The 25413-nt window shown below is 36.4% G+C and overlaps 3 protein-coding genes and 2 non-coding genes across 14 annotated transcripts in view; 4 read left to right on the plus strand and 1 right to left on the minus strand.

Moving 5' to 3' along the window:
• The first annotated feature begins 217 nt into the window (after window positions 1-217).
• On the plus strand, window positions 218-7634 carry LOC127944812 (SH3 domain-binding glutamic acid-rich-like protein 2). The gene is made up of 4 exons (XM_052541095.1): window positions 218-462; window positions 4609-4794; window positions 5878-5949; window positions 6350-7634. Exons 1-4 carry the CDS (start codon window positions 418-420, stop codon window positions 6362-6364), a joined length of 318 nt encoding a protein of 105 aa, XP_052397055.1. The 5' UTR covers window positions 218-417; the 3' UTR covers window positions 6365-7634.
• Window positions 7635-11301: 3667 nt separating this feature from the next.
• Window positions 11302-14072, plus strand: LOC127944811 (40S ribosomal protein S12). The gene is made up of 6 exons (XM_052541094.1): window positions 11302-11407; window positions 11535-11580; window positions 12233-12349; window positions 12540-12642; window positions 13444-13545; window positions 13980-14072. Exons 2-6 carry the CDS (start codon window positions 11567-11569, stop codon window positions 14040-14042), a joined length of 399 nt encoding a protein of 132 aa, XP_052397054.1. The 5' UTR covers window positions 11302-11407; window positions 11535-11566; the 3' UTR covers window positions 14043-14072.
• Window positions 12085-12159, plus strand: LOC127945690 (small nucleolar RNA SNORD101). Its single transcript, XR_008150940.1, has one exon. It is a non-coding gene; the product is annotated as a small nucleolar RNA SNORD101 (small nucleolar RNA).
• Window positions 12390-12474, plus strand: LOC127945694 (small nucleolar RNA SNORD100). Its single transcript, XR_008150944.1, has one exon. It is a non-coding gene; the product is annotated as a small nucleolar RNA SNORD100 (small nucleolar RNA).
• Window positions 14073-16647: 2575 nt separating the features above from the next.
• Window positions 16648-25413, minus strand: part of LOC127945114 (eyes absent homolog 4) — a 29942-nt gene continuing 21176 nt past the window's right edge. For 5 of the 10 annotated variants that reach the window (XM_052541685.1, XM_052541691.1, XM_052541686.1 and 2 more), the window contains 10 exons: window positions 24669-24849; window positions 23314-23450; window positions 23091-23174; window positions 20887-20976; window positions 20699-20757; window positions 20367-20527; window positions 19819-19933; window positions 19602-19723; window positions 18843-18943; window positions 16648-17334 (listed from right to left, as the gene is read on the minus strand). In XM_052541685.1, coding sequence (XP_052397645.1) covers window positions 17254-17334; window positions 18843-18943; window positions 19602-19723; window positions 19819-19933; window positions 20367-20527; window positions 20699-20757; window positions 20887-20976; window positions 23091-23174; window positions 23314-23450; window positions 24669-24849 — 1131 coding nt within the window. In that variant the 3' untranslated portion in view covers window positions 16648-17253. Of the gene's footprint in view, window positions 17335-18842; window positions 18944-18999; window positions 19101-19601; window positions 19724-19818; window positions 19934-20366; window positions 20528-20698; window positions 20758-20886; window positions 20977-23090; window positions 23175-23313; window positions 23451-24668; window positions 24850-25413 lie in introns of all 10 variants that reach the window. The other 5 variants (XM_052541692.1, XM_052541690.1, XM_052541687.1 and 2 more) reach the window with 1 other exon arrangement.

Raw genomic sequence — 25413 nt, forward strand, 5'->3', positions numbered from 1 at the left:
AATATTTATAATTTTTAATGTTTCAACGTTTTTGTTTGCATTTGTAACGCTGTGAGAGCGGGATTTGCATAGCTTTTCAGGTATTTTACATATGATAATCGTATAAATAATAACACGAATATCCTTAGTCTTTTGTAGGAGATGTAAACTACATTTCCCATGATTCACGTTTTGATCTGGAGCCAGAGGATAAGCGCTGTGAGTCTGTCGCGCTCTATACAGTCCATAGTTGCGTTCCCGAGTGAAGTGCACTGATGGAGTGCGAGCGGCTTTATTACAGAACACCGGGCGCGCGCACTCACTTTAATTTCAAAGGGTGAAGGTGACGTCACCGCAGGTCCAACGAAGTCTATAGAAAAGGAGAGCGCAACATTTCCCAGCCTTCATTCTTCCGCGAGAGGTCAAGTGTGGATTAGGATGGTCATCAGAGTGTACATCGCCTCCTCGTCCGGGTCTGTCGCGGTGAGTAACGTTTACACCGAGTCGCGTGTTGTAAAACTGGAGAATGACATCAAACGACAGCTAATTTTTATTCTGTGATCTGCAATTTTATAATCTATTCCATGTAATAGTTATTTAAATAACACAATACTTAGATCAAGTAAGACTGTCATAGATTAGCTATAGATTTATATGAATAACCTCACTTCATGATACATTTATGGCACTCAGTAGCCTAAGGTGTGCACGCGAGTAATATACGAATAAGAATTTATTGCGTTTATGTTCAAGTAACCCCGGGCCACTTAATGAACTTAACCAATCTTGGAAAACACACCCTCTCTTGCAGGCAATACCATGGTACAGTGATTTAATCAAATGGCAATTTCAACATAAACCATAGATCTGATTATCCATGTTCATGATAACAGCCACCCCACCCACCCCAAAAATGAAAGGATACCATAAGGGTATAACTGTGGCACATTTTTGTATTTTACATTTAAATGACATTTTGCTGCCAAAGTGCACACTTAAAACTGGGTCTGTTTTCAAGCCACACAGTGCAGAACATTCTGGAATAGATATGACTTATTGTGACTCTAAAATGTATTACATAACCACTGCCAAACTCAGTTCTGATCTATGTATTCAGCAATGGTTTCTAACAAATGCTTTTCAGTGGTTATTAAATGTGGTTTATGCTGTATTTAAGATAATCCAAAGCTGTTGTCCACCTCGGCGCACTGCTAACAGCCATAAAGCTTAAAGGTTGGACAAAGTGCATGTTTACAGAAAAAGCCAACCCACTTCCAACTCCAATGCCACAATCACTGGCGTGCAGATCAGCTCAGTTTTAATCGCTCTGTTACACAGCCTGCAGGGAAAGCACAAGAAATGTCTTGATTTATTCAGAGCTGGGATTATATTTCCGCCTTTTAGCAGGCTGGTCCAGTGACATTAATTTTTTGTCATTTAAATGAGGGATTGGGATTGGGAGAAAGGAAGGGCAACTACTCATATTTTCCTGTAATGTCATTCACTTGGTGTTTGATGGTTTTTAGATGATGTTTGTATAGTGACTTGCTGTGTATTTGACAGCTTTGATATGAAGATGAAGCCTGTGTTTTTGGATGTTAGGAGATAGAGAGGCAAGTACAGTTCAGCACTGTAACCTAATAGTACCAGAATGAGGTAATAGCCTAAATGAGTTATGCACCGATTTCCGCTATCTCCTTATTTCTACAAGACCCGGATTGTTTAAAAAGAGCTATTTTTAAGTCTCAATCGTCTCAGCACACACTGCTCTCATATAAGCGATGTCTTTTATGCTCACATTCTTCTATGCATGGCAAACAAGATGATAAATGGAAAGGAAAAAGGAAATGTTTCGATCAATAACTGGCACGTGATGGGTGGACAGACTTACTGTGTGTGTGTTCACTCAGTTTACATGTGTTTGTTATATGACTTGTTTTGTCATGTTGATGTGAAGCAAGTGATGGCTGAATAAACCAATCTCTACTTAAAGACTGTACTACAGATTTTAGGATCATGTGAGTGAGGGTTATTATTTTTACTTACAGCTACATAAACACTCTGATTCACATAGTTCCCATAAGCTTTTGTCAAAGGGGGGTTATAAAGGTCATACCCTGGCTAACCTTTTCCACTTGTTACACTCATCCACCTCCAACCGTTGCACTTTACACATGCATGCGAAGGACTGTGACTGAGAGCACTCACTGAGTGATTTTCAGTCAGCTGAACTTATTGGAGAGAGAGGTTCTACAGTGATACAGGGCCTGTAAGTGTGTTAAGAACGTCTGAGTGGTAAGAGTGCATTCAGCGCATTGATTCAGAACAGGATGGCACACCCTCATGGGATTTGTTTTTCTTTTAAAGAGCACTTCGTCTTTTTACTATAAATTAAAAAGTTGTACAAATGCAAAACTTCTGTGTACTTAAAAATTTTCAAATGATGTACATTCAGATCCAAGTCATATCAGTATCCTAATAAAAGTACTTTTATTCGGAACGAATCAGCGTTATTAAACGAATCAGTTAAATGAAGAAACGAGACACTCAAAAGACCTACTGGTGGAATTATGTAACTTAATGATAGCCAGTTTTTACAGGAAACACAATCTTAGCTGAATCATATAGACAGAGAATGTGTATGTATTTTGTTTTGAGGATAAAACAATAGCTGCATTGTGTGGCTGCGCGGGTTCGACACAAGGCTAGATCTGCTTGTCCTGCTCTCGGTTTATCAGGGCAGGAATTTTATAGAGCTTTTAAAAAGCACAGACAGAGCTTAATGTTTAACGGAGAGCTGCTCTACCTTTACTAAGTCAAACATGCACATAGGCCTATGTGTGTGAGAGATATGTGATTCACTCATCGACACATCACTGGGTATGAATCTTTATTCAGTTGTGCTCTCTGTGTGCACACAAGTGTGTGTGTTTAGTGACAGAATTTATCTGAACAGCTCTGCATGCAGTGTCCGCCCAGCAGCTTGCTCTGCAAAGTCAGCAGAGAGAGAGAGAGAAACAAAGATTGGCAAGGCGAGGTGAACTAAGGCAGGGGACTTTTTGTGCTCTGTCTGTCCTCCTCCACAATGTGGATATGTTCAAAAACACTCTCTCTGGACAACACACTTGTAATACTGCCAGACTAGGGTGTGTAGGTGTGTGTGTGTTTTGTAAGTCACACCCTCTCAAACAGCTGTTGAAACCAGGCCTCATACTGTAGTTAGATGCGCAGACTGAAGAAGTGTCATCAGCCCTGGAGTCTGTTGAGGCATAATGCATGTATATCATCAGCTAAAGGTATACATACTGTAGAGCTAATGCATCAGATTAGTGTGTGTTTATGTGTGTGTGGTGTTTAAATAATAGTTTAAAGATTTAAGGTTGCATGCACAAATTTTTATCTTAAAGGGATAGTTCAACCATAAATGAACATTCTGCCATCAACAAACTATTTTAGTACCATTGATAAAATGTAGACAAATAATTCAAAGTTTCTGTTTTATTATAAGATGTCTGTATAGTTTTTATTAGGTTTTTTAATATTTCATTTTATTCACTATAATATTTATTTTATTTCAAGTAAGGACTTTTTTTTAATAGTCTTAGTTAACGAAAACCTCACAATGTTCCAAATCTGTATTCTTTTTTCCGTGAAACACAATAAAAAAAAAATTATTTATCTATTTATTTGGAAATATAAAAGGTTTTGGAATTTTGTTGGCTCTTAATAGTCTACATGGTTCATACCTGTTTTTTTTTTAGCTAAAATGTGTTACATTTTTATTGTTAAAACTGAAGCATCAGTTAAGTCTACTGTATTAAATCTCTGTGTGCCACTTCTTAATGCATTCATTAACTACATGCTGGGAATTTAAAGAAAGACATATTTATGCTTTGGAAAATCTGCTTCACCTGGCATTGTTGCAATGGAATTGAACTATTGCGTTTTTAAACAGCTCAACAGAGAGCTGAGTGCAGAGGGTGACAGACAGGTGGGTAAGATAAGGACAAAATGTTTATGCATTGTTAATATGGGGAAGGATTCAGAATCACAGGATGCCAGAATAAATTAGCAGATGTTAAATAACCTTTTTGACCACAAAAATGGACACTCCAAAGCAACATACACGCAGAGTCTTTCATCGTTCTGTGTTAAATTTGATGTGTTTTAAATGCATAGTCAGATTCTATTCTTCTTTTAGGGAATTTTTTTAGGTGTGTCTGAAGTCCCAACAGTACATTTTACATTTGGTTTCAAATAAATCCCTTTTTGTCGATCAATACTCTCCTCCTACATCTGACTAATGGGAATTTCACTGAATGCTTTCCATCTGTGTGTTTTCAGAATGAATACACAGACACTAATGCACACAGAAACGTATACATTCACAACCCTTTTTTTTGTCAGCACTTATTAAGCGTGCATTAAATTAAAAATGTTTCAAGACGGAAAATTACAAGGTTGATCAGTACAAAAATGGTTTTAAACACTTTTAACTAGTACCAGTACACCACCTCCACTATTATACACTCATAAATACTCAGTCACATTTGAGAGTAAACTTTAATAATCTTGATAAAACAGATCATTCAATACCTATCACAGATCATTCATTGTGTGATTCCTCAGCTGAAGAAACATCAGCAGGCCATCGTGGGCTTTCTGGAGGCCAACCGGATCAGTTTTGAGGAGGTTGACATCACCATGCTGGAGGATCAGAGGCTCTGGATGTACCGGAATATTCCTGAAGAGAAACGACCTGAAAAAGGCAATCCTCTCCCCCCTCAGATCTTCAATGGAGACGACTACTGCGGCGTGAGTCTTTTAATTAGAAACAAATTCTTATGCTTGCTACATCAAACACTGGACAGGTGATGTACCTTCTCCTATAAAACATTCTCACTTAACTTGTACAAAGATTAACCAATAATCTTCTATCAGAAGCTAATTTATAGTTATAGATACTCACACATTGGTTATATCTTCATCAGTTTACCACAAAACACAATTCATTCGTATTAATTGGTTCTGTAAAATGTCTTCTGCTGAAGTAATACACTGTTTCTCTCAGACACTTAAATCAATGATAAGCTAAAAGCTCCCTGTCTGACCAAAGAGTCCATATTGGGTTGGTTTAAGAGGATGTTTATTAAAAATCAATATATGTAAACAAAGCTCCATGGTGTAAGATGTGTGGCACTGTTCTCTTTTCCAGCCTACATTCTAGTGTGGTATTTATTATGTTTTGTCTCTCCAATCACTTTAAAGCATGAGATGTCTTATATAAGGTAGTTAAAAAGAGGAAGGCATTTGCATGCCTCTGATTCTTCCTAAAACAAAAGAGGAAAAACAAACCCTATTACTCACATTCACACCTACACACACACTTATTTTCTTAATTAGAGTTGTAGTGTAATATGCTACTATGATTCTCTTGCCATAAATGGCTGAAGAATCACAAAGACATTTATGAGCTTGAATCTTAATTTAGAAATGATTCATCACTTAACACTTGAGTTATGGTAAGGTTTGTATATTTTGTGAATGATTCATGGAAGTGGCTGGATTTTGAGTGTCCAACCGAACTAATCTCACAATAATCCTGATTACTCTTAGACCCTGCCCCCAACATCTCTCGTAGCCAATCAGAACAGCAGATCTGTTTCCTTAACATGTCACAGTGATTAACTATTCAACACTATTGGAGGGCAAAACACATCCTTGTGTATTTTTACCAAGATGCTTTAGTTTAATATGAATGTATGTATATTATATTATATAGATAAAATATCTATATATATAGATAAAAATGTCATTATTATATCCAATATCCAAGACAAACAGCACAAAAACACTGTGTTATAGTTGCTAAAAATTCTCATTTTTTTAATTCTGCAGGATTATGAAGATTTCTTCCAGTCTAAAGAGATGAACACAGTGTTCTCATTCCTCCGTCTGTCCCCTGTAAAGGTACAAACACACTCCTGCTTGCCTTTTAATAAATGTTTTATGTTTAACAAGTTCTTAAAACTATTTTATTTCAAAAGCTAATTTATATTAGATGATAAAACCTGTTTTCAGAAAATATATTGTGAGTATATTTGATATATTTCTCCTATTGGCAATTTATTTTCTTGTTTTTTTATGCATTAAGTTTGTTATATTTTATGCTTAAAAACACTATTTGCCAGTGGAATAAGAAAAATAAAGTGTATTCAAAATATATTCTATGAAACACATTATGTAATTCTCATAGTGGATGTCTTTTTTGTCATATTTTGTTACTGGCTCTACACTTGTTTAATGTGATATTATTATGGATTATATTATAGGATTAACATCTAAGTGAATTCAGTTCTGTTCTCTGCAGGACTCTGAATCGTAGATCGTGCTGTTGACATTGATGTAACTCTCGTCCTCTACTCTGAAGCCCTCACTGCCAGCAATGCTTTCTGCCAAACACAAGCTGCCCTCCGGCCCAGCTTTTCCGAAGAAACATCTTCTCATTCAAACACACACGTACACAGGGTGATTACATATGTTTTCTATGGCTAATTAATTATTTATGTGCATTGCTGTTTTGTTTCATTTGTTGTACACGTGTTGCATGAAAAGCCTATTCTGCTTTTTTAAACATGATACAGGGATAGAAAGTGAACTTATACCTGTGTGTGTGTTTTGTGTGCATAAGACTTACATTGTTAATCTACACAAAGAGAATAATAAGTATGCAAGTCTCTTGTAAGTCGTTCTTTGTTAAGGAGCTCAGACGGACGGCCAAAAGGAACTGTTGGGAAACAGCAGAAGAATTTGGTATAATGTTGTCCTTTCGGCAGGCTTTGATCTATTTGTAAAAAGAAGTTCACACCAAAAACAGCCTCAAAACAGGAAATAGATTCCTGACCTGAATTAATATCTCAGCATAACAGAGCTGATCTAAGCTTAGTGTTTCCACGACACATAATGGCTCTTCAAAGCTTTTCAGAGTGTTAAACTGGTCCTGAATCAGTTTTCGAACACCTTATGCTTTATTAGTAGAATTTCAGATCTCACTCCTACATCCTTTTCTCATTCCTTCTGCTGGAAAACATGCTAAAGAACTCATATCTTGTTTTTTTCTCTTTATTGTTCTGTTAAAATGTGTTTTTCTTCTCAGGGGTATGGTAGCATGTAGCATGTATCACACTGTGATGCCTTGACTCCCAGCTCACCCATTTATGTAGCTCATATAGTGACTTATACAAAGCAGGGGAGAATAGTTGGTTTACGCACAGTGTCGGTTGTGTGGAACATGTTTTATATTAACACAGTCTACTCTCTTTTTTCTTATGACAATCTACTGCCATTCTCCCCCAAAACCACCTTAAACAAAACAGACTCACTCCCAAACATACTTTCATTACATTTTCCATTTACTATTCATTTAGATTGCATCACTCCTCCCATTCCACATGAATAAGCACTAAATGTATGTTTACGCACACATACACACACACCATTCTCAGGACACAATCATGTTTATGTCACACACACATATAGTCACACATATGTATAATTCCTCTCTATATTGATGTTTGTATGAAGTTACTGTTGTTTACTCTAAATGAATAATTTAAAAATCTAATTTTTAATAAAGTATATATATATATAAAAAACTTCTTTAATGGTGTTTTCTTGTGTTTCTCAAGAGTCTTGTTTTAGGCAAATATTGCACATAAAACAAAAGTGGCATTCTATAATTGAAACAAATGATTTGTCTTTAATATATATAACATACTGTATATCGTTTTTCTTAACTTGCTGTGCTGTATTAATTTTCCAAACACAGTATAATGTGTGTGTACAGCATAATGTAACTTTTGAAAAAGCCCAGTGGAACAGTCCAGATATCCCAGCATGCCTTTGCAAGTGGCAGTTTTGCATTAGCTAGCATAAGAGGCTGACGTAGAGAGTGTGAGAAAATGTTGTTCGTCTATAAATAGATACAGATGTTTGCTAACCTTGAGCTGAATACTAAAAATGGATGGATACAGTATTCAAATAACATTTTGACACACAGGACAAAATTCCTTATAAGAGAGTCCATGATGTCTAGAGGGTCTGCCAATTATTATTTGATTTCAAACTAATTTTGTATAAATAAATAAAAAATTCATGGATACTGATCTTAGTCACATTGTTTCACTTTAATTTAAATCTATCAAATAGTTTATTTTCAATAAACTGTTCATCTGAATCTCTGTTATAGTTCAATGTTTGCATTTGCTGCCATTACCTTTTAATAGGTCAATCAGAATTAAAAAAAAAATATATATATATAATTATACCTACATTTTGCTTTTGTTATTTAAATGTGAATACTAATGATAGTGAATACTAATTACAATATTACAATTTAATTGAAATCAAATTTAGATAATGACATCAGTTATGATTTTTAAAGATAAGGCATGGCAATGAAGGCCAAATACAACACTTCCTGTAAACTAAAATTAATAAGCTATTAAGCCACTGTGATGGGTTTTGAACTTTTAAGTGTAATCACACTGCTCAAAAACGCATCAGGGGGATTAAATGCATCAACGGTGATGACATTTGAGGTATTTGAGACATTACTGCACCCTAGTGGTCAAATAGGGAAGGTGCTAAAAATATAAATGTACCGCAGATACAAAATGTAACCGAGATGAGTTTGAATTAAAATCCTTTTGCATTTAATGATGTAAAATATGTAGCTTCCTAACATATGTCATCTTAAAATTACAAGGATTAGTTCATTGTGCCTATAGTAGCTCAGAGTTTGAAGAAAGCCTCTGGTTTCCCATCCTCCACTGCATCAAAAAACTTCTGATAGTCCTATGAACACAAAGACAGGTGATAACAGCTTTATATGGTCTTTACAAATAAAAAATGAGTATGGAAGAATAAGATTTGAAAACTTCAAGTGATCATTTTTAAAGCATTTACATAGGGGTTACTGATAAAGGACATCCAGACACAAGGCATGTGTGTTAATTTGCAAACAGTGTGTGTTCCCACACTATCACAAGAAACCACTGGTGCATTCCAAGCAGTGGAAACATCTATAGATGATGGGAGTGTTTGAAAGGGTGTGTTTTAATTTACAAGAAACTGAACGAGCCTAACAGGTTTACTGTGCATATATGAACATTTTGTTTCAAGTGTAGTTTGCACAACAAAATGATTAGCATTGATATACACTACAAACACTTACGCCCTCTCAGTGACTGACTCAGTGGTTTAACACGCTTGTTACAAAACCCAAGGAGCTACTGACAGATACACATTGTTTGTTTAGAAGATTTCCACATTCATATCATAGTCTGAACTTTATGTGTTTTTCTTAATAACTGCAAAATACTTATTCCCAGGTTTCATTTGTAAATCATGACATAATACTCACAATTAACAGAAAAACGAATGGATCTGAACTTATGGGGGGGGGGGGGAGCAAAATCAACGCACCATTCCTGACTTGATGGTGATTTTGATGCAGGTAAAATAGATGCACTATTTCTTTCTTGATCTACAGACAAGTGTCAAAACTAGGCTACAAGATGAGACTCACCCCACAGTATTTGTTTCCATTAAAGACCTGAGGGGGCATGGCTGAGGGGTTTCCCACTTTCTTCCTCATCTCCTCCTTCACTTCAGTGCTTACTGCAATGTCCACAGCAAAGTACTTGATCTTTTTGGAATCCAGGAACTGGAAAATCTCAGACTGATGTTGCTTTACCTGAAGAAACAGAGATCAAATGAAACCTCTGACAACACACATTGAAACTCCTCTTCCTTTTTTAAAACATACGACAAGAACAAGTAGTTATTCTCTTCAGTTATCTTGAAATAATGTTTTTCACCTTCTAAAAGTTTTTTTTTAATCCTTCTGCAGAAACAAATATATACACAAAGATCTATCGAGTTATTTTCACTGATCTAATTTGACATAAGATGACTGTCTAGTTAGCATGTTAACACAAAAAAAATTCTATACACTTAAGAATATAAATTTATAATTTAAAAAGTAAAAAAAATAAAAATAAAAAATAAAAAAATAAAACAACTGCCAGATAAGTCCAGAGAAATAAATAGATACATACCTCTCTAGAGCCACTCACACTGCTGAAATAGATTGTAAGGGACATCTTCAAACGTGCTATAAGTTTTGTTGAGAATAAAAGTGGCTGCTGAAGTAGACTGGTATTCTGGTATTTCAGTAAACTGTTTGAACCTTTAAACAAACGTAAACTCAAGGACCAGGAAAAGCTCGTTTTGACAGTAGCTACACCTGACAGCCCCACCTACCATAAGCAGCACACACACACACACACACACACACAAACACACAAACACATAAACACAACTGTTGCATTCTGCCTTAAACTTGCATGGGGGCATTTTACACTGAGTTTGCACAACAAAATGTATTATAATCAACCTGACAAAAGCTGGTTGCAAATATGGCTCATAAAGTTCTCATTTTAAGATAAACATGAATATAATTTGTTAGCAGTTTTATATATATATATAACTATATATAACTATATATATATATATATATATATATATATATATATATATATAGTTATATATATATATATATATATATATATATATATATATATATATATATATATATATATATATATATATATAGTTATATATATATATATATATATATATATATATATATATATATATATATATATATATATATATATATATATATATAGTTATACAATTTCTTAATTTATAATTTTTAAGTGTAAATGTCAACATACTTTTTGGTGACACTGTCTAGCTGCGTCCCAAGTGACTCACATACACTAGGCACACATACTCTATGTACTCAACCATGTAGTGTATGAATTTCAGTTATTTTGGTTAATTTAGTTATTAGAGTTATTCTGTCATTCATAATCAGAGTCTGATAACCTGATAGCGTTGAGTGCATGAAGTGTCCATCATTCCTCATTTCGTTTATTTAACATCCGGGTGTTTAAAGTGCACTTTTTCCTTTGTGAACCTGATTTTATACAGTCTATGGTGTGAACGCACTACACAAACTATTTATACTACAAAACGTCGTAGAATAGTGCATAATGGAACGCACCTAGCAACGCTGATGAGCCACAAAAGCACCACCTTGTGGGGGAGTGAGGGGCTTGCGCCATCGCAGTAGATTAAGCAGACATTTTAGACGGAAGTGTTACAGTTTTGTCGAGCAATATATTTTCTAAATAATAATAAAAACAATAACACACAGTAAGTAAACTCTATACACCGTGTGTACAAGTTCCTCGTGGCTCTCCATGCAGGCAGTGAAATGGACACCATCAGGGCCCTTCGCGCTTAAAACAATGCTGTCGACGCTATGACGTCCTCTTTACCCGCAGTCAGAGAGAAGGTAGGGCGAGTTTCTGTGATCTGACAGAATCGGTCTTAAATATCCACCATCCTGCCTTTAAAGTACTCTAAGATGTATCCTAAGCAATGGATACTAATATATCGATTATATAATGTCTCTATTTCAGATTTTTATCCTCTCATCCATCGCTAATCTACAATGGCCGAGGAAGGGTGAGTGACTGTTCTCATATTCACACTTCAATGTGCAATCACTGCACAACTTAATACAGAACATGTGTCTAGTGACTAGAGCTTGTTTTACTCACCTTAATATTTAGAAATCTAATGACTTAGCCCATAGTGTAATAAAAAAATAACAACGTCTGAACTCCAGTTTTCTGTGCAGAGAAAGTAAACCGTGATCTAAAGTGGTCTCCAAAAAGAGGCAAAACACTCAATAGTAGTCCACATGATTATTAAACTTAATCTGAAGACATGTTGTCGTTTTGTGACTGGATTGGCATAATTTAAGTTTGCACGTAATATCTTGACAGATTCCTCTTCGATGTATCAAAGAGAACATATTGAATGTTGTATTTATAGATGTATATGTATAACACATTGATGCTCCTGTGCCACAAAGTCATACAGGTGTTGAATATTTCTCTTGATTTCTGTCCTTGTGACACTTTATAGCATTTTAAGGTTTATATCAGTGAGTCTTCGGTGACCTCGGCTGTGATGAATTTTGAGTCTTTAGTCGGATACCCCTTCACTCTAATCTTGAGTGAGACGTCCAATCTGAAAAGCCGCAGGTTGTTAAATGCATGTGTGCACGCCTGACTCTTTACACCCCAATAACATCCTCTTGTACAACTGACAGCATCGCTGCCGGAGGTGTGATGGATGTCAACACGGCTCTGCCTGAAGTGCTGAAGACCGCACTCATCCACGACGGTCTGGCCCGCGGTATCCGTGAGGCCGCCAAGGCCCTCGACAAGTAAGAAGTTACCATTTTTAAATGCTGTGAGATGTTGCTGTGTGTCTATGATGATAATTTGGCTCCCTCTTCTGAAGTCTGTGAGGATAACTGCCATTCGTTACCCAATTTCTGTCTGAGATGCTGTTGAAGTGATCGGTTCTACCTGTTGGAGGAGGTTGAAGGCTCATGATCTTTCTGTGTTTGACAGGCGCCAGGCTCATCTTTGCGTCCTGGCAGCAAACTGTGATGAGCCCATGTACGTCAAGCTGGTGGAGGCTCTCTGTGCCGAGCATCAGATCAACCTTATCAAGGTGAGGAAGTTATGAGAATTATCAGGATTTATGGAAGCTTTTTCAACCACAGAACAAAACTGTGCCTCCAATAGTTTGAGCTTTCTCAAACTTAATTGCAACTCAGAATTATGAGAAACTCTGAATTCTGCATCACATATCCGCCACAATTTTTTTTTTGGCATCTTCATCTCACAATTCAGACTTTCAAAATCAATATTGCAAGATATAAATTTAAAATTGTGAAACTTGCAATTGCAAAAAAATCTGAATTGTGGGACTTTGCAATGACCTTTTTATTCTGTGGCAGAAATCTTCCATTGGACTTAAATTGTAACTTGTTACCTGGAATTTGACTTAAAAATTCTGGTCCTGGAGACCCATGGCACTGATTATTGTCTATTTTCCTTATTTATTGCAACTGAATTGAGTGTTTTACAGAAGAGGGGCATGCAAAATATGCAGTGCTCTGGGTCTCCATGACCAGGATTTAAAAACACCTGTCCTGGTTGATAAATTGTTGTTGATGGTGGTAACCAAGCCAAATCTGGAGACCTGGTGGTGGGCTCTTGATTTGGACCACCCAGAACATCTGAACCACCACAATTAGCTAAAAACTATTCTTGTGGCCAGCAACACCCATGTTTGCTTCAGAAAAGTTCTAGTTCCTTTTTATTAGCTATTATATTCTATGAAAACTCTAAATGCAAAGTGTTCTCTTGAATATTGCCAAGAACTTTTTATTTGGGAACCATAACTCTGATTTGAACTGCTTAAAGGTGTGGAGTCATAAAATATAATGGTCTCTGTGCTCTCCTGTAGGTTGATGACAATAAGAAGCTTGGTGAGTGGGTTGGTCTGTGCAAGATCGACAGAGAGGGCAAACCCCGCAAGGTGGTGGGCTGCAGCTGTGTAGTCATTAAGGTGGGTGTCTCTGACTGTAGTCCTGTTCACACCCTGAGTCTGTTTTGAATTGTTACTTTAATCTAGAACCTTATTGGAGAAGAGATGCCTCAAATTTTACGATTAGTGTTTATTAAAAGAATATTTGAGCTTCAGATTTAGGTTATTTGAGCCAGCTCGAGTCCAGATGCTGGCTGTCCATGCCATGTGTTTGGTTTTTGTATGTCTTGGCTAGATTGAGTGCCTGAACACGAGCCTCTTGTTCCTGTTTTGATTCTTGAGGTCCCTAGAAGGGCTACAAACTTAATGTACTGAATAACTGGACGGTGTATATATATATATTTAGTTTTCTCTTGTAATTACAGGAAGAATTCAGTCAGGACCGTTTTTTTTAAACTGAAAAAAGTCTAAAAGAGTTTAATATGCATCTAATGTATTCATGTCTCCATCTGCAGGACTATGGCAAAGAGTCGCAGGCTAAGGACGTCATTGAGGAGTACTTCAAATCTAAGAAATAAGGCGCCAAATAAAAGATCTTTTGGAAATTATGTAACTTGTTTTTTGTTTTTGAAAGGAGTATGGAAGTCATAGCAGTTCATGCAAGTTCTGAGTTTAATTCCAAAATTGAGGTTTTGTCTGTCTTAAACAATTGGTACAGAGTGAACTCTTGTCCAGCTTTTAAGGTGGACTTTGTGGCTTGTTAGGTTGAGTTTACACTTAGAGTTTGATTTTAAATATAACCAGTTCTGGTGTGGTTCATTTAAATAAGCATGAACGCTGCCATCTGAACCTTGGTGCACAAATGGGTGCAGACAGCTCTAGTGTGGTTCAACTGAGATACAGGTGCATCAAAAAAAAATAAAAAATAGAATATCGTGTAAAAGGTCTTATTTTATAATATTTTAACTTAATAAAAAAAAAGGCAAACTTATATGCTATACTCATTGCACACACATTTCAAGTGTTTTTTTTGGGGGGGGGGGGGGGGGGATTCTGATGGTTACGACTTGCAGCTTAGGGAAATTAACAATTCTGTACCTCCAAAAATATATTCCATTTTGAGCTGGTTTTGTTTGATTGAGTATAAATGCTGGGTTCCTCCTGGGCTAGTTTAGAATATGCAACCACAATTATGGGAAAGACTACTGACTTGACAGTCCAGAATACAATCATCAACGCCTTCCACAAGGAGGGTATGCCACAGAAGGTCATTGCTGAAAGGGCTGTCTGTTTACAGAGTGCTATATCAAAATATATTCATAGAAATTTGACAAAGGACAATATGTGGTAGGAAAAGCTGCACAAGCAACAGGCATGACCACAGTCTTGGGAAGATTGTCAGAAGCATTTCACCTGGAGTAAGGAGAAAAAAAAAAAAGAACTGGACTGTTGCTCAGTGGTCTAAAGTCCTCTTTCCGTAAATTTACCATTTCATTTGGAAAGCAAGTCTGGAGGAAGACTGGAGAAGCACAGAATCCAAAGTCCAGAGTGAAGTTTCTGAAGTCAAGAGATGATTTGGGTGCCGGGACATTGCTAGTGTTGGTCCACTGTGTTTAATCAAGTCCTAAGTCAATGCAGCCATCAACCAGGACATTTTGGAGCTCTTTATGCTTCCATCTGCTGACAAGCTTTATGGAGATGCTGATTCCATTTTCCTGCAGGACTTTAGCACCTGTCCACAGTGCCAAAAACACTTCCAAGTGGTTTGCTGACCATTTTACTACTGTGCTTGATTGGCCAGCAAACTCACCTGACCTGAACCTCACATAGTATCTATGGTGTATTGTGAAGAGGAAGATAAGTAACATCTGACAAACAATACTGAGGAGTTGAAGGTCGCTATCAAAGCAACCTGGGTGTCAATAACACCTCAGCAGTGCTACAGACTGATCACCTCCATGCCACACCGCACTGAAGCAGTAATTCATGCAAAGGGAGCACCAACCATTGAGTACATAATTAAACCTGCTTTGGAGATCTTGAACATTTCTGTTTTGATATATATATATATATATATATATATATATATATATTTTTTTTTTTTTTTTTTGATTGATCTTTCGATTTTTGTACTGAATTTTTTTTTCATAGGCTATAAATCATATCAGAATTAAAAAAAAAAAAAAGCTTTCAGTTTGTGTGCAATGAATCAGGAATATAAGAAAGTTTGTTTTTTTGAGTTAAATTACAAAAAAAAAGAACTTTTCCATGATCAGCTTTTTTTTTTAAAGATTCACCTGTAAATGCAGCATGAACCAAAAACATCCAAATTAACCAAAAACAGATGTGCCGTGTTAAGATGTGACTTTAAAAATGATAAAGGCTCCAGCATACCTGGTTTTTCTCCTCGTAGATCCATGTTGACAGTTCAGTCCAGGCCTCGGAATCGCCGTCTATTTACAGCAGATCTCTGTATGTGCGCAACGGAGGAATTCCTGGCACCTCTTTGACTCCACGCATTTTATACGCTCTTAAACCATCGTAAATTCACAACAAGCTCATTAACCAAAGTCATGGCATTTTGGATGTTTGGAAGTTCATAAAATATACCTCCTAAAATCTGTCCAACGAGTGTGTGACCTCCTTGTCTTTAGGTTCTGGGTTACAAATGGCAGTGTGAAAGCTAAATGAACCAGGATTAAAATGTAACTTTTTTATTTTTAATTGGTACACACACACACAAAAGACGTGAGTACGTTAAGTTAAAGTAAGCCCAGAGTCTTGTGTTTATGACGTGACTTTACCTATAATATCTATACTCATTTTCCATAAATGTTTGTCAATAAGTTAAAGTTTAAAATTAACGCAACTTTAAATTTTTTTTGAGAAAGACAGGTGCATTCCCTTAATAAAATATAAGAATAAGCACTACGCTTACGGTTTTGTTAGTGGTCAGTCAGGATGAAACTACAGCTTTATTAACGTTTTTCTTTTCTTTTTTTCTGAGGATAGACTTTTATTTCGCTGTTCTTTCCAACTTCAACCAAAGTACAAACGAATGTTTCCTCACAAAAAAAAGAAAGAAAAAAAAAAGTTAAAATCTTTGGTTTTCTACAGACGCACCAGTATTGACAGCATACATATATTTCTTAAACATTAGAAAATAGAGAACTCAAGAAAATCTCAAATGTTTACATTTTTTATCTACATACATTCTCAAAAATAAAAACTGACACACAAAACATCGTATAAGGCACAACAAATTATACAGACTCTTTGTTTTTTTTTTTGCCAAAACCTTACAAAAAACACAAAATCAAAACAATACCATGTGAAAACACACAGCGTCCTTTAGTGTTTAATCTAGTTACTGTAAAATAATTTACATGTTATGTGTCTATTCTAAATGATCCTTGATTAGAATACAGTGCTCGAGTTGTTTAAGTGGAGATGAATTCTACTGTATAGACGGAGATAATCAAATTCCTGTAGATGAGTGAGGATATATGTGGGTTCAGGATGAAGATGAGGGTCATTCAGACATGAAATGCAGTGTGTGTGACGTAAGACCTTAGTAAGCTCTTTACAAGCCTGGTTTGTCCATTATAATCCCATTTTTCCCTTGTTCCAGTCTGTCCTAGTCTTCTTAAGACAGTGCAGAAATATCTTAAAAGCTGGAGTTTTCTTTAAAAATAATCAAAAAACAACAACAACATAAAAAGAGATTGCAGTGTACTCTTGTTCTTAAATAGTTGTACAAAAAAAGGCCTATGATACAGGTATCGAGTGCTACAGGTACTCGAATTCCAGTGCTTGATGGAGGGCAAGCAGGTCAGAGTGGCTGGATATCCTCCAGAAGGGCATGTTGTGCTGTGGGGAGAAACACACCGTGAGTGTGTGTTTGAAAATAGTTGTACAGAAAATAACTTTGGCTTCAGTGCTTAACAGCATTATCCATGCAGGCAAGTCAAGTCACTGCACTAAGTTTTGTCTAATATTATTGTTATAGCTCAACAGTTCTCTTTATTTCCGTAAATGAGGTGAAAAGATCAAACAACCAGATAACAATAACCACTGATTACTCATATTATAGTTCAAAATAAGCTACAAAGGGTTTATAAAGAGTTTAGTAAAGCATTTACAAACTTTTATTTTCAGATAAAGTAACACTTTACAAAAAAGGTTACTTTTTTTTTTTACAGCATTTATTAATCTAGGTAAATATTGATGTTGTTTTAATTGTGTATAAATGTAGATTCTATTGCATTAATTAATGTTAACAAATGATGTTTCTTGTAAAGTGCTATAAGTAAATCTAAATATTATGTATACATTTATATATTAAAGTTAATCACTAATTTTATATATTGAACGTTATTTACTTTTTGGACTATTAACTAAAAAGATTTAGAATTTTCAAATAAACCCTTTACAAATCCTTCAGCTTAGCACTAACATTTTGTGAAATAAAAAATATTCAAAAATATGTTTTTGTTTTTTGGTCTGTTCAAAAGTTTGGGGTCTTTAAAGTTTTTGAATAAAGTCTCTTACGCTCACCAAGGTTGGATTCATTTGATCAAAAATACAGTCAAACAGTAATTCTGTGAAATCCCTATTTAAGGTATTTAAGATATTTTAAAATGTAATTTATTTCTGCATTTGCAAAGCTGAATTTTCAGCATCATTACTCTAGTGTCAGACGATCCTTCAGAAATCAGAATATGCTGATTTGCTGCTCAAGAAACATTTCTTGTTATTATTAATATTGAAAACAGTTGTGTTGCTTTATATAAACTGTATATATTTGTGGAAACCACAACATAAGGATTCTTTGATAAATAGAAAGTTAAAAAACTGCATTGATTTGAAACGGATATCTTTTTTCTTTACTGTAACCTTTGATCAATTTAATGCATCCTTGCTGAATAAAAATTCACTGAACCCAAACATTTGAACAGTAGTGTCCACAAAGACTTATTCCACAAACTCTTAGAAATGCTGCAGAGTGGTTTCCTAGAACAAAAGTATTCAACTGGGTCTTTAGGTTCAGCATCTCAGCGGATCATCTACAGGAGGTTAACATGACCAATCTCAGACCACAGGAAGCTACAGCACGCGATTAGATGCCTGAGACCTTGGAGAACCTCTGTTGAATAGCTCTGTTCTAGATGGCTTGGGATCTGAGAAAGAAAAGCTGGTCTCAGATGATCAGAGGGAAAAAGCAATCACTACAGACGTCCACATTTAAACTACAGATGAGGAAATAAATGAAGCACACAAGCTGCCGATCAGTTTCATCTAAAGCTCTACAGCACACACAGGCAGGAAGTCCAATCTGAGAAGCACACACTGCTTCCGGTTCACCTGCAGGTCGTTACCTTAGCAGCGGCCTGCTCCTCTTCTACACCATCCCCAATTACAACATACACTACCTTCCTGCCAAACCTCTGCATTACGCGCTCAAAGCAACTCTCTTTGCCTGCAACATAAATAAGGTGACAGGTCAGAGGCTTGGGGTCAGAGGTCAGATTTTACCTGGCTGGCTGCATGCTCCTCATCGCGCCCATCGCCAATCACAACATACGTTATGTTAGTGCCAAACCTGGATACTATACGTTCAAAACAGCTCTCTTTACCTGCAAAAACAAGGCATAGACAAAAACCTTAAGCTCAGAACACATTGGCTTTACTCATGGGATGAACAAGCAGCATGATTATTCTGTGCATGGTTGAGTATGATTATTTGAGAGCAGGAAGAAAAAGAGACACTCTTTTTTCCACATATCAGCTCAAATAGGGTGTTTCAGAATCGAGAGTGGAATAAACCCACTGTGAATGAAACCGGCTGTTTATAAAGAAGTGTAACGAAAGAATAATTTATCCCTGGAAGATGATGAGAGATCAGCCAATCACAATCAATTCCACACGATCAGACGGAGAATGAATGTGAACTTTATGGCCAGGTCATCCTGATGTGTTTTGATTTAATGCAATAATGTGAGCCAAAGCATGCACCACACAGACTGAACTCTACACTTGAATGCCAAAATGAAATGTAATGGAAATAAAAAGTTCAACACAATTTACATGATGAATTAAAGGCAAAGTCTGCTTTATGGAGCTGTATCTGAACTCACCTATTTTTGTTGCGCTGTAAATGTTTTCGATAGGAAACACTGAGCCCAGGCTATACAACAGCACCTTAGCCAGCGCAGGTATTAACTGCGTCGTTGTCACCAAGACATTAACACAGTTACTCCTGTTTGAGAAAGACACAGATCGTGATTTTATTGCTGTGTAAGATATTGCTATAGTCCTCAATGACAAAGGTTGATGATGCATGAAGAGCCGGACCTTGAGCTGATGATTGACAGGGACTTGAGCGCACTGGTCAGCCATGAGTCTGTGAGAGCCTCAACTTCTGCCCTCAGCTGGAGCCACGCCTCCCTCTTAGCCGGTCCCAGCAACCCTGAAATAGATCAAAAACAAAATGCCACATTCATAAATAGAGCATAAATTACGGCATGAAACTGGGGATATTAATTGGCACAATCTGGGCACAAAAAAAAAAAAAAAACAGATCACACTGAGTACCCATAAGCCCTAATGCTGTAGAGTCATTCCATTAAGTTAAATTGTGCTATTCATTATACCTATGGAATAGCGTTGTTATTTATTGTATTAACTAAATTAACTGTATTTTATTAACTAAAATAAAGTAAGTTCAAGCTGAATTACTAAAACTGAAATAATGAATGAAATATAAAATTAAAAAAAATAAAATAAAAGCTGATATTAAATATCAATAAATACTATGATACTGTGTATAAGTAATACTAAATAACACTGCTGTGGAGAATTAAAATCCTGTAAAAATATTTCAGCTTGTGATCAGATCTTACCTCCCACGTTGTTTTTGTAAGAACAGTACATCTCTTTGACTCTTCTGTATCGGAAAGCTAACTTCCTCATCCAGTCGACTCCGCCCCTAACACCTGTTGCTAGGCAGAGACTTGCGCTTGTTGCAGCTGCATGGAAGCCATCAGTGGCAAAACTGTAAGTACTGTTGATAATAACAATAACAATCTTGTTTTACATACAAGTAAAATACATAGTCATATTCTAGGACGTAGTTTTAGGCTTTGTTTTTGTTACAGCTGCATGAATAATGGGTGTCTTAAAAAAAAGTTCAAATACAGCTAAATTAATCAAATCATCCTGATGATAAACTCACCTGAGGTCCTGCCCGTTATCATCAGAAGAGGCGTCATCAATGTGCACCTGGTCACACTCCTGTGAAACATCGTGGGGTTACTACTGTTAACCAGCAGGGGGCCACACAGTCACATAAACACACTCTGATTGGAAAAAATAACTGAGGAAACAATTAAGACAGGAAGATGAGGAGAGCAGTTTGCTTACCTCTAAATCATTAAAAAATAGATGTGTATCAGCAAGATTAAAGATCATCTCCTCCATTCTTAAACCAAGAGTCACAGCCAAAGGAGGGTCCTGAGAATTCAAATGTTCATTATTAGGATTTTATTACTTGACAACTATCATTGTCATCACCAATAACAAACCTATCATACTTGAAATTTTAGGCGAGTTTGAAATGGAGATGCTTTGCTGTTGTTAGGACACTCGTATGTTTTTTTTATTTTACAACATTTTAAGGCATCATAGACACTCCTGATGCAAAGTTATTCCAAAATTATGGTAAATCCATTACGTTTGGCCAAATTTTAAGACAACTTTGATTGTACTGCAGAGAAGGCAATCCCAGAATGCACTGCAACAAGCTCAACTCAGTACAACGTTTTATCTAGATGGCAAATGGAACCATAGTCTGTGTAAAGGCGACTATAACATTAAATGATTAAATATATGCAAAGAACAAGTTAAGACTGATTATAACCTTAATATGCAAATAGAACGAACCAGTATGCAAAAATGAAGATGACATCATTGCAGAGAGTTTCATGAAAGCTGAAAATTCACTCTATGAAAGAACTAATAACATAAGAACTTTAATTTTAACCCTCATAATGCATTCAGATTTAAATACACATTAAAAGTAATAATAAAATAAATAATAATTATAGATTTTAGTATAGCAACCAGACTCTGAATGTGCCAAGACTTAACCAAAAAGATCAAAATTCGAACAAACCCTAACCAGATGTTTTTATGAATATCAATAAAATCAGTGATCATTACATGTGCATGTTGTATTGTGTTTAATTCTGCAGTTTTGGCTCGATATGAATACGGTATTTCAAATGCACATTTTGCTCAGTAAATACAATGTTCCATGTTTCCATCAAATGATGACAGATACTACACTTAGTCTCAGATCATCAGATGCTCTCACCCTTCAAACTACACACACACACACACACACACACACACACACAGAGTGAAAGAACGAGAGAGGGGGAGGGCACCCAGCTGTAAAAATCATCATAAGTGATGGAGTTTGTTGGCTCAGAGGTGATTGGCTAAGACAGTGAACGAGAATAGAAAAGCACACACACACACACAAAGTTAATGGCAAAACTGACAGAGATTGGAAATGATGATTCAACTGTTTGAAAATGTTTCAACTTAATCTAAGCAAATGTTAAAAAAAAAATAATTGAGGCAATCTTTTTTTTCAATGAAAATAAACAATTCAAGACATACTGGCATAGAGCTGCTTTTCCCACTTTTGAACTCTGATGTTTAATAATTTCACAATCTTTGCAGTTATTAATCTATAGATCGGTGTGTGCTGGCGCTTGGGCTTGACAGCATGTGCAATGTCTCTGACGAGAGTGCTTAAGAACGAAGGGTTTTCATCGTCACAGAGCCTGCAGAAATAGCCCCAGAGCCGTGAATAGCCGCAGCTGTCTCTATGTCTCTCACCAACTGTACAAGAAATGAGGGAAGGTGTCAGAAGAAGACTGGCGCTTCACACTCCTTGAGTTCGGCCGTCACAGTGCTGAATCTAACAACTCTGTTCTCATGCACTCTGCCTATGACAGAAGCGCACAGTTGTGGGAGTCATAATATTGGGGCAAGATTCAAAATTTACTATCGCATTCCGGAGATATACACAAAAAAAAAAATATTTTTTAAAGTTGTCAGCAAAACAAAGATTATTGGATTCCGTTTAACAAAAAAAAACGCTACTTCAAAATTATTGATTCAATGTTTAACTTTGAAGTCATTTCTTTGTAATTGTTTGTGAAATTTACTAGGAATTTCTAATGGAAAACTGTACATAGTAAAACGTACACATTATGTACCGGGTAAGAAAAAAACCTCTGTGCATTTACATGCACACTAAATGTTGCTAATTTGCAGAAGTGAGCTCATTATAAAAACCAAATGATATAATAAAACAGAACTGACATGACACTTAAAATTGAGGTTTTTATGTCAAACTAAATCAACATCCAACACTGATTAGGCCACCAGAACAGTGGTTAACATTACAAATAGTTTTGCTTAAACTATTTATGATATTTAATGTCAGATAAAACTATTTAAAGGTCATTTACATGACCTTGCATGTTGCTCACTGTCACCACAGTTGAAGAAAGTGTTTAATATCTGTGCACAGTAGGTGTGTTTGCTCTCACCTTGCCGTACTTCTGTGCATAGGAGCCTGTGAGGAGTGAGTGAAACACAATAATCGTCTCATCCAGATCCCAAACAAACACTCTCTGTAAAAACATGCAGACCCATGTTTGATCTCAGTAAACCAACAGTGATGACACAGGGATTAGGTAGTGAAGAGTATGATTACATTAGATGAAGTGAGCATCTGCTTCAACTGTGAGCTTTGCATATATCTGTACATACCTCAAGGTCACTGTCAGGTGCTGGGGAGGGGTTGTTCTTTCTGCCCCGCCCTCTCGCCTTAGGCCCACCCCCTCGGCACGCCCGGTCCTCCATCTCCTTGATGGGCGTGGATGGGCTCTGCCCCGCTTCAAACTCACCTGTATATGGGAAACGAGAAACATTTATGACACACATCAATGTTTTACCTTTCAGCTGAGCTGCAAAAATTCAACCTGATAATTCATATGTCCTGTAAATCAAAGAAATAAAGATAATGCTTTGCTGTTACAGTATTTCTTTATAATCAGGGATTGTATATGTGGATCGAAAACGGCAATGTTTATGTTTGTACATTCTCATATCTGTTTTTTACTGGAAAAACAACAACATGTTTTATACAAGTACTGAAAGTGGGAAATGATGTTTGTGTGTCTATGCGTGTGAGCAAATTTACTGTAATGAGCTTTGCCGTACTGCAGCCAAGATTAATCACTGAGAAACGCAGCTTTAGGACCCCACTAAATTTTGGGCCTGCTGGACAAAGCCCCCAATCACCATCACTCTACTAACATAATCAACAAGTACAGTAAATTATACCTCCGTGCCAAAGGCCGTGAAAAAAACATTCTAACATTCATTCTAACTTTCAGCTGCATCATTTGTTGCTTTATTGGAATGATTAAGTTTAAACTACAATGGCAATTATCCAATTTTTGACAGAAAACAGTAGAGATGTTTGGGGGAAAACTTGATTTTTACACTTTCGGAAGAAAACTGCCTGTGCAAACTGCCTGTTTTTTTTTTTTTTCAGTTTCAAAACAAGGGGTGCTTCTCAATTCTTATTTGTGCAAGGATGCAAGGAACTCCGTTCAGCGTTACTTCAAAGTGTCATCAGCTGTGATTAAAAGGATCTGCCCCTATTGTTGTTAAAGTTTGTTAATTAAGACATTCATAATAAATCTTAATAAAGCAAGATGCCCTGTTTGAATTATATGACATACATGGTTTATTTGAAGTGAAAAGGTAAAATATAAATAAAAATGATTACAACAGATGTAAAGGGGGAGGAGAATTTATACGTGCGTCACGTTAAGTCGATAAAAGACTTCCGGATAGGATACACCTGTGTATCCTCGCTCATCGCTCCTCATGAAGCCTCCTCCCTCCTCGATCCTCGCCTCCTCGTGGTGTAATTAGATAATTGATATGTCCTTCAAGATGGCTGTGCTCGATCGGTTTCCGGGTCATAGGATGAAGGACGGAGGAGCGAGGAGACGAGGAGGGATATTGAGAAGCACCCAAGGTATTTTGGGGAGGTTTTAGCTCATTGTTATGCAGTTGTTAGGATGGGCCGGGTGGCTGCTGATAGTGCTTACCTGGATTCAGGTCAGCCGGTTGTCCTGTCATGATGGGGGTGGAGTCTTGCAGCTGATAGGTGGAGACTGAACTTGTGCCATCCAATGAGCTGTTAGAGGTCATGTAGGAACCGTAGGAGGAGGTGGAGTAATACTGAGCATACTGATTCTGCCCAAAAGTTGTATAGGTGGGATATTCTTGCTAGAAACAAATAAAATTAAAATAAGAAATATTTATTTATTCATTGGTTTGAGTCCAACCCAAACCAAAAACTATCCTTATAGTGGACAGGGTATTTTTAATTGAGATTGTTGCAAGTTGTTATGTGTTAAAAATGTATGTGATGCAATAACGTTAAATTTTTTGTTGAATAAAACAATGGTTTGATATCACCTTTTACATGTTTGCCTGTTGTGTTATAATATTTAAATGTTGCTGAAAAGCCTTAAATAGGCTGTTTAATGGCAAGTCTCATTGTGACAACTTACCCCATATTGGTGTGATGAGTTTGAAGCCTGCTATTTGGGCATGTTGTCACAAAAGGTTTATGTATATTCAATGAACTCTTTTTTTTTTTTTTCTTGTTCAGTAATGGTGGAAATAATCAACAGCTTCTTTTTGTAGCCAATTTACAGTAAATCTGCCCTAAGAAACAAACATTGGAGTGTGACAACTAGCCCCGCTTCCCTCTATAATTCAGGTGAAATCTGGAAAGAATATAGATTTAATGCTCTTAAATGGATGAATAAAAAATAGAGAGGGAGT

This window comes from Carassius gibelio, chromosome A23 (assembly GCF_023724105.1).
Source record: "Carassius gibelio isolate Cgi1373 ecotype wild population from Czech Republic chromosome A23, carGib1.2-hapl.c, whole genome shotgun sequence".
In the NCBI taxonomy this organism is placed as follows: Eukaryota; Metazoa; Chordata; class Actinopteri; order Cypriniformes; family Cyprinidae; genus Carassius; species Carassius gibelio.